This window comes from Herpailurus yagouaroundi, unplaced genomic scaffold (genome assembly GCF_014898765.1).
Source record: "Herpailurus yagouaroundi ecotype Mexico unplaced genomic scaffold, PumYag 206, whole genome shotgun sequence".
In the NCBI taxonomy this organism is placed as follows: Eukaryota; Metazoa; Chordata; class Mammalia; order Carnivora; family Felidae; genus Herpailurus; species Herpailurus yagouaroundi.
The window spans coordinates 6058013-6067724 of record NW_024412437.1 but is presented as its reverse complement, the minus strand read 5'-3'; the positions used below and the strand labels follow the sequence as shown (position 1 = coordinate 6067724).

The 9712-nt window shown below is 43.4% G+C and overlaps 1 protein-coding gene across 10 annotated transcripts in view; it reads right to left on the bottom strand.

The window, feature by feature from the left end:
- Positions 1 to 9712, bottom strand: part of KCNJ16 (potassium inwardly rectifying channel subfamily J member 16) — an 85884-nt gene continuing 76172 nt past the window's right edge. For 5 of the 10 annotated variants that reach the window (XM_040452241.1, XM_040452237.1, XM_040452238.1 and 2 more), the window contains one exon: positions 1 to 1526. In XM_040452241.1, the coding sequence (XP_040308175.1) occupies positions 179 to 1438 (1260 nt within the window). In that variant the 5' untranslated portion in view covers positions 1439 to 1526 and the 3' untranslated portion in view covers positions 1 to 178. Of the gene's footprint in view, positions 1527 to 2243; positions 2386 to 9712 lie in introns of all 10 variants that reach the window. The other 5 variants (XM_040452233.1, XM_040452236.1, XM_040452235.1 and 2 more) reach the window with 2 other exon arrangements.

Sequence of the window (9712 nt, the reverse complement as noted above, 5' to 3'; positions counted from 1 at the left end):
TTGGGTACTATGTCATGTTTAGATGATCTTTCACCAGATTTAACATGTTCTTCTTATCCCCATCACCATGGCACATAGCTATAATATCCCTTAAAAGCCCCTGTATAACTACTCGCCTCAAGGTGACTGGCTACAGAGTAAAATGATTGGGTGGGAGCCCTCGTGATCACAATTTGAACTACATTTGGGATTCTACAGAGATTCTATTTAAAGTCAAGACAGCTTTCTGATAAGGTGCTTCCTTACACTCATCCGTGGCCGAGGTGGTGGTCTCCTCCGGGTTTTCACAACTGCTGACAATGGCAACCGCGCTAAATGACCTTCTTCTGACCTTGGTGTCTGACGGGCCGGGTCCTCGGACCGGAGGGGTTTTTTCCATGTTGTGGAGCTGCTGGTCTTTCCAGTCCAGTTGTTTGGCACTGCAGAAGGGGGCATAGACTTCCACGCTCCCCTCAAACTGTAAGCAGTTCACCTTGTAATACTTTCTCTTAACTTCCAGGACGTCATTGAACCTGTGGCCCCAGAGAATTTCTCGGGGAACGTAGGAACTTCTGGATTGGTGGGAAGTCCCCGTGGAATCACCAGTATAGATAAATGTCACCAAAATCTCAAAGTTATCTTTGGCCACTGCTTTTCGGTCAAGGGCATACAGAGGGCTCTCATGGTCAATTTCATGAACAATAGTTACTGGTGTGACAAGAATGATCTGATCATTCACCAACTTTAGGTCTTTAAAGGCCATCGTCATCCGCCCTTCGCTGTCTTCTGTGTAGCGGAGAAGTTGGGCTCTCACTGTGCCTTCTACCACGTGGTTTGGTCGGAAGTCACCAATGCGCCACATGAGGCAGAGTTTCCCATCCCTCATCCCTATGAGTGCAAAATAGCTAAACCGAATGGTTTGGGCTCTCTTTCGAGCGGTTGCCATTTTGGCTAAGGCGGCTCCAATGATGAAGGTATTTATGATGCAGCTCAAGATGGACTGAAGGATCACCGTGAGCACGGCCACAGAGCATTCTTCAGTGACACAGCGGTAACCGTAACCTATGGTGGTCTGGGTTTCCAGGGAGAATAAAAACGCCCCTGTGAAGGAATGGACGTTGTCAACACAAGGTGTGATGTGTGGATCATTTAACAGATCACCGTGATGAAAGGCAATGAGCCAGAAGACAGAGCCAAATATCAACCAGGAGAGAATATAGGATAAAGAAAATATCACAAACATGTGCCGCCACTTGGTATCTACGAGGGTGGTGAAAATGTCAACCACGTAGCTCCCCCATTCTCCAAAAATGTGCTTGAAGTACACATTACAGCTGCCATCTTTGTGGAGCAGACGTCTTCTGGCTCTTGTCTTCTCAGCTATGATGTGCTCTGGGGGGTAGCCTGGGTATTTGGGGTCCACGTTTACAATCGGATAGCTGCTGCCGTAATAGCTCATCCTTTCCTATGTCCTTCAAGCATCCAGGTGGATTTCGTAACAGTAATAGTTCTATTCCTATCTGTTGATTTAAGTTTTCAGTTAAGATCTGCAAAAAAAGAAAATTAAATACACTTCAGCTTTAGATTTTAATTTCCATCTTTGTAGCAATTTGCCAAATTTGAAGCAATTTCATGCCGTCTGAAATGGTGAAGACTTCATTTGAACGGCAGAGACATTCAGTATTGATTACTCCTTTCAGTTTAGAATTCAGCTCAGTCATTATAGGAACAAAATATGTAATTAGAGAAAATAACATTTTTATATATGCACAAGGCTTGGGTAAACACTATGATTATCCCAAATGAAGACTCACTACCTTTTCTGACCTGATATAAACAAAAGTCTTGGTTGTTGTTTTTTTTTTTTGGCTCTTCTGACATGAGGGCACTTAGAAAACAAAGCCATCTATAATGTAAAAAGGCAAAACACAATTCACATATTTGAATAGCAGCCTTATCAGCCTTCTGTTTAAGTCAGATGGTTTTTCTTCTTCCTTTTTCTTAATGTTTTTATTTATTTTTAAAAGAGAAGGAGAGAGAGGGCACGCAAGGCAGGGGAGGGGCAGAGAAGGGAGACAGGATCTGAAGCAGGCTTTGCCCTGAGAGCAGAGAGCCCAGTGCAGGCTCCAGCTCAGAAACGGGGAGATCACGGCCTGAGCCTAAGTCAGACGCTTAATTGACTGAGCCCCTCAGGCACCCCCAGATGGGTTTTCTAAAAAGGAAGCAATGAAGCATCACCACCTTCATGCTAACATGTAACTTACATACTCGTTGCCGCAGACTTTCACCTCCAGCGCCTGATGCCTCCCTTCTCTTCCACGGAGGTTTTGCTTCCTTGTATACTTCCCAGGACAGAACAGAACTGACAGGGATGCTATTTCAGATTCAAGTCCTTTCCCCTAGCCCCTTTGGTTTTAAGAGGAGAAAAAAAAAAAAAAAATCTTAACCCCAGAGGAGTTAAAACCACGCCCAGGTAAGCTTTCAATAAGGTATAAAATTGCTTCTGCTTTTGTCTCATGACATCCATCCTTTTTTTTTTTTTTTCCTCTTCTTTTTTTGGACACTGCAATCTCTTCTCTTTCCCTCTCAAAAGAAGCCGACAATTTGCCAAAGTTCTAATCTTGTTTCCCTCTTAAAGGGAGCTTACTACAATTGGACCCTTCTCTCCAGCTCTGACATGTATTTCTGATGTTTTCACAGCCATCTGTAAGCAAAATCATTTTTCCCCCTCCCAATTCAGTCTTTAAAAGATCAGGGTAGAACATAACAGTTCTTACCGCTTTTAGCATCCGTGGAATAGGCCAGTGGTTTTCCCAGCTCAAGTCTGAAAGTAAGTTTTAAAACTTCAGTGTTAAATGGCCTTCAGCTACTTCTATGCCAGAAACAAAAAGTCCCTGCAGCCCAATTTAATGGTGTATTGATTATTAGAATATGCTCTCCCCATAATCTGCCTGTGCCAGTTGGGGGCAGGGAGGATAAGGGGGAGAAAAGATTCCCACTAGAGAATCCAGCCACTGCTGTATAGAAAATGCAGTGAGAGTAACACTATTGCCGACATCGAGACCCTTCCCCGTGAAACCAATGAAGGAAATTAATCACTAGGTACTTATCCAACACCTTCCCTGCAAAAGGGAGCAAAGAGTTAATTTCCTTCCAGTCAATAGGAATCATTTTTCTTCTTCTCCAGGGATCAGGCCCACTGGACAATAAACACTTTGTTTCAGGGACCACCGTGAGGATGAACTCTGCTTTCAGCCCAAACATCCTGTAAAGCATGTACACGTTTCTCTCCGTCCATCCCCATGCGCCCCGCCTGAGCCTTCTGCCCACTTGTCCTCCAGATATGTTTTGAGTCATAATATCCCCTCTTTATCCCCAGTCGGGTTTTTGGAGAGATGATTGCCTAATCTCAGGATGTGACCCAGGGCTGACAAAATGCTTACCGGAATGGTGAACATAAAATATTTCCACAAATTTTGTTTGCAACGCATACCTAGGTTCCTGTGTGATCTGTTAACTGAGTGACACTTTCCTAACAGAAGAAAGCTGCCGAAGGTTTCTCCGTCTCCATTCTCTCAGCCGATCACCGGAGGCATGAGAATGGCACCAATTCTAATCAAAGGCACGTATGATTGGAAATTAAAAAGTCGATTTGGAGATAGAATCGCTTCCTTGTTAAAGGCCCCCAACCCAGCTCCTTTGAAAGGGACCCGCACACCCTGTGGAGGTCTGAGAATAAGAAAACGCAGTTCATAAATCAAGAGCTACTGTGTGACTCTGCTCTCTTCCACTGCCAAGAGAAAAAAAAGAAAAGGTTTTTATTTGAAATGGCATGCAGTTCGAATTCCAGCAGTGCCAGCGACTGTTACAAACAAGCTATTTGAAAAACACCTTCAACAGCATGCTAATCGGTGAATGAATTTTCAATTAATACAAGCCGTAAGGGAGCAAATTTGATGATGTGCAAAATTTATTTCTAAATAATGGAATCGTTTCAGGGAGACAAGTTACAGCTGTGAGAGTTCTGCCCTGAACCCACGGTGCCCTGTGCCCCTGCCGTGGCCCACCATGTTGAATTGACCATTTATTCCAACTTATCCAGAGAAAAGCCTTCAGATTCTGTTTAGATGCCTGCATTTGATTCGTTGACTGGCCAACCATGTGCATGATACGTTTTCTAAAAGAGATGGTCTTTTACACTAAATGCCAGATTATAAACAAACTAGTTTAATGAGTCTTAACCATTTCTCAGATTACCCAATGGACAAAGAATTTTATGGATGACCTTTCGTCAAAATGACTTGACAAAAATTGTTATTAATCTCTTGTCTCATATGTTGTGTTAATTTGAGCACTTTCCCAATTTTTTACCATTAAATAATAGAGGCTAAGACTTGTGGGTTGGCTGGACATTCTATGTGTAACATGCACGTTTCTTAGGATGAAAACCCAGCTTTCAAAATGCCTCCATGCATTCATAATCATCTCATCACCTTCCATTCCGTCACGAAAAATCGTTTGCGATGTGCCTACTTCTGTATGTCTTTTTGCATTGGTTCTCTAGCAACCAATGGTGACTGTATCACTGGATGTGAAATTCCATTTTTTATTAAAAATGGGAATTTGAGCACTGTAATGACAAAATTGTGGAATATAAAGTTCAGAAGGAAGTGCTGAATCTGGGGTCCCCCTTCGGTGCCAGTTTCAAATTATTTGCCAGGTGACTAATGACAAAGGTAGGAAAAAAAAAAAAGACTGCAATTTCTTTGTCGTGCACGGAGTTCTCCTATAGGAGCAGCTAGAGTTAAGAGGCAAGGCAGGTCAGGATGCTGGGCTGTTTCCTGAGAATGCCGTCGAAGTCATTACAATGTTCTCCACACCACAGAGACGACCCAGAGAAAGTTCTAGGGGTCAGCAGACCCGATCCTGACAGCGACTGTTTTCAAACCCCACTCATTGTGTTACGTTCAGACATAAAAAAAAAAAAAAAAAGTTGTAATTTACTTTGATGAGGGGAATCTGCTTTTAGCCCTTAGTATTCTAGATCTTTATACGAATTCGGGGAGACACCATTACTGATTTAGCAAATTTCAAATGGGCTATCCACATGACAGGGAGTATTTGCAACAGCACAAGTAAGCATCCTCCCTATCTGACCCCATTTCTTGATAACGCAGAAGGACCTCAGTCTGATGCACCCATTGTGAAGGAATCCCTCTGCCATTTTGCCAGTCTCTCAAATTCAGCTATCTACCAAGCAGACTGCTCTCATTGATAGCTCTTCACACTTAAACTTTTCCTCAGCATGGTGACAATGCAACAAAATGGTTAAAACTTTCTAATCCCATGTCACTTTGAAAATAAAATTCAGGGGCGCCTGGGTGGCTCAGTCGGTTCAGCGTCTGACTTCAGCTCAGGTCATGATCTCACAGCTTGGGAGTTCAAGCCCCGTGTCAGGCTCTGTGCTGACAGCTCGACGCCTGGAGCCTGCTTTGGATTCTGTGTCTCCCTTGCTCTCTGCCCCTCCCCCACTCATGCTCTATCTCCCTCTTTCTCAAAAATAAATAAACATTAGAAAAGTAAATTAAAGGGGCTCCTGGGTGGCTCAGTTGGTTAAGCATCCACCTTCAGCTCAGGTCATGATCTCACTGTTCGTGGGTTTGAGCCCTGCGTCGGGCTCTGTGCTGATAGCTCAGAGCCTAGAGCCTGCTTCAGATTCTGTGTCTCCCTCTCTCTCTCTGCCCCTCCCCCACTCATGCTCTGTCTCTCTCAAAAATAAACAAAGAAAATTAAAAAAAAAAAATTAATTAATTAAAAAAAGAAAGTAAAATTCAATCTTACCTTTAGCATCTACTTAATAAAAATATTTTGATAGTGATATGAATTGTCATTGTATAATTTGAGATATGCCACAGAGAATGTTCTAAATATCTCTGGCGAAATTCAATTATTAATGCCCCTGGCCTTTGATATTAACAAGTACCTTCTTGAGCACGTACACCATTTACTGCGAGGTCATCGGTAATCAAGTTACTTTCCTGGCGACTATTAGATGAGATAAAGTTTAGTGGACACATGAGAGCTGATGAGGCGGAGAGTAGAAAGGGTGGCCTAGATTCTGTGTGCAGGTCATTGTCTTTAGAGACTGCCTTGAGGGCAGCTCTGTGGCGTGTGAAGGGGGCCAGAGCAAGAACCTGTGATCAGAAGGCACTTGTGGGTGGGCCCCGGCCGCTGAGGAGGAAAGAAGGACGGAGTTCATGGGATAGGACAGAACCCAAACCAGTTAGGTTATTTTGCTCAAAACCTATTCCATAATTTATTGCCTTGGAATTATGCTAGAGCCTTGTCTTGCCTGGAATCCTCCAAAGAAATTCAGACACAATTAGGTGGAGCTCTTCATTCAGCCACTGAACACCTGCTTCGCCCAGAACCCACTAGATACTGCCCAGACTTCCCCAGATACTCCCTGTCTCCCAAATTTCAAACAGTTTCTCCTTTGTTGACATTCCATGGCCTTCTCCTGTTTCTCCTCAGCTGCTATCATCCCCAGAGCAGGTCTCGGATTGAACTCCAGCCTTTAACCTCTCTGTTCAAACTCCTGCCTTCCAACTTCTCAGTGATGAAAGACTTTACCTCTTTCCTGATAGCACTCTACAATCTCTCCTGAATCAATTTAAGAAAGTCTTGTGCCAGTTTAAGACAGGAAAGGGGGTTCTGCTATGCCACGAGCAAACAACCGGACTGAATCCTGGAGCTGGGAGGGAGAAACAGAAACCAGGTGTTACAACACTGCTGGTAACTTTATCTGGACGGCCTCTTTCTAGCCCATTTTTTTTTTCTTATGTAATATCTACAACCTAATCATAAATCTGCCATATCCAAAAATGATGCTCTGTTTTGTAAAGAAGTAGGAAAGTCTGGAATTATGTTTCCCCATTTTCTGGATGTCCAGATCATACAAAAGCAGTAAGAATTATAACTGCAGGGCTGCCTCGGTAGCTCAGTTGGTTAGGCATCTGACTCTCGGTTTCGGCTCAGGTCATGATCTTGCCGTTTGTGAGTTTGAGCCCCACGTCAGGTTCCAAGCTGACAATGAGGAGCCTACTTGGGATTCTCTCTCTCTCTCTCTCTTTCCCTCTGTGTCCCTCCCCCGCACATGCTCTCTCCCTCTCTCAAAATAAATAAATAAATTTTAGGGGCTCCTGGATGGCTCGGTCGGTTGAGCGTCCGACTTCGGCTCAGGTCATGATCTCACGGTCCGTGAGTTCGAGCCCCGTGTCGGACTCTGTGCTGACAGCTCAGAGCCTGGAGCCTGCTTCACATTCTGTGTCTCCCCCTCTCTCTGCCCCTCCCCCACTCACTGTCTCTATCAAAAAATGAATAAACGTTAAAAAATTAAACAAAAATAAACTTTAAAAAAAATTAAAAAGAAGAATTATAATTCCAAATTATTCTGCCTTAAAAATGAATGATCTTAATAAGCAATAGTCTGAAATAGAATGTTTTTTGGTCTTGTAGAGAAATCCTGAATTGAGAGACAGACTTCCAATTCCAGGTCTGTCCCCAGTATCTGGAGTGGTTCATGAAAGTATCTTTTCTCAGAACCTCAGTGCCCTCGTGCATGATACGGGGATAAGAACACCTATGTGACTGAATTATTGTGAGTTTGATCAAGATAGTGAATGGGAAGCCATATTTCACTGTGCCAACCTCATGGTAATTACTAGATAATTATTGTTTGAATGTGAATCTTGTGAAGACTCAGTTTCCCTCTCAGTAAAATATCAGAACATCTGCTTGACCCTATCAAGGAGCTTTCCACTTGCCTGACCGAAGGGTTGACAGTGTGGCTCCCAGCAGATACTTCTATTTTAAATTCAGGGGTGGCACCACTGTTTCCTACTACTGAGCTACAGGGGCCAATTCTCCACCTTTCTAGCTTCCCAAAGCGCCAGCGACTGGATCGTATTCCTTTCCTTTTCACAACTGTCACCAAATGGGAAATCCCCTACTCCTTGTCCTCAACACAGGCGCAGGCACACGTACCCCTATCCCACAACACACATACACACTCCCATATACATGCATGCACATACTTCCAACTCAATGATAAAAATGCATTGCTTAAAAAGAAAAATTGTGCTGCTATTCCCTCTGAGCAACCAAGCTAAAGGAAACAAGACTGACAAGCTTAGCAAAGTCAACAGATTAAAGAAATCCATTAGGTAGTTATCATGTGTATTTTTTGTCTTAAAAGGTATGGGCATGTTTTACTAAAATAGTTCTGAAGGTTTCTCTTGTTCTTATCGTGATAATCAGCCCATCCCTGTCTTGGTTGGACGCCAGCCTGGGTTGCTCAGAAGGGTGCTCCTTTGAGCTGCAGAAGCTGGATGTCATGAGATCTTACGTCCCTTTAAGAGAACGCAGTCCAACCTTCCTGTGTCAGGTTCCCCAGTGGCGTCTAAAGGTCTCCAATGGGAATTTGTTGCTGATTGTTTTCATTCTTGTCTTGTCTTTTATTCATTTTTTTTTAGGAATTAGCGAGAGTCCCACTTACGCGGAAGGCGCATTTGAGGATTGGCAAAAGGAAGCACTAACTCAGAGAGAATGGCCCGCAGCAAGGTGAGAGGGCGCAGTTTAACCCGGGCGATCAGAGAGTGTTTGGTGCCCACTTGGCATCCAAGTGAGGATGTGCTCTTCACTTTTCCTTCCTGTGGCCTTCAGTAAGAAAGTTCTCGACTCAGGCCTCGTTCTCTGTTGTATTTTGTTTGCTTGAGACACAGTCACTATCTAGTCGTTAAGGCTTTTGCTATTTACAGGTGTAATCTGGCTGCTGCACCCTTTGCTCTGAGCTAATTTTAAGAACCGGTTCTCAGAAGAACCTATCATTACAGGAACGCATCTGCATTTTATCGCTAAAGTCAGGCTTTCCTGATCAGGTAAAAACCTGGTTTTACCAGGTCTACATAACAGCCTTCTAACTCATCTCTTGCCACCTTTATCCAGAGTGATAGTTCTAACCTAAAATATAAATCAAATACTCCTTCTCCTGCTACCATGGATCCAGTCGAAGCTCCATATTATGGTCCTGCAGTAGCTCTGTTAAAGGACAAGAGCATGGGGATCAAAGACTTGGATTCTGATCATGGTTCCACATTTCAGCTGCATGATATCAGCATCTTACAGATATCTTTCAGCTTCCTTTTCTTTATTTGAAACACAGGGACAATTGTTGACTCTCAAAACGCTTTTCATAAGGAAAAAATGGCATAATGTAAAAGATCACAATGGTTAGCATCTTGGAAGCTGTCTTTCTTTATAGTCTCTGTTTACCCCTTAATTTGAATGCCTGTTTCTCCTCTGTTTCTTATAATAGCTTACAATACTGGGTCTTTATCTACTCTGGGATAGATGGATATCTGAACTACAATATGAAAAAATGAATACGACTAAATAAGAAGAAGGAGAAAAAGAGTTTTCCAGGCAGAGGAACAGCATTTGCAAAGACTCTGTGACTCAAGGATGCACAGGGCATGCTTTCCAAAGAACTGAAATCAAGGAGAGAGGGAGCTGAAGCTGGAAATGAAAGTGATTGAAGTATCTTAACTAACAGTACAGCATAATAGGGTTTCTATTTTTAAAAAGACCACTCTGGGGCGCCTGGGTGGCTCAGTCGGTTAAGCGTCCGACTTCAGCTCAGGTCACGATCTCGCGGTCCGTGAGTTCGAGCCCC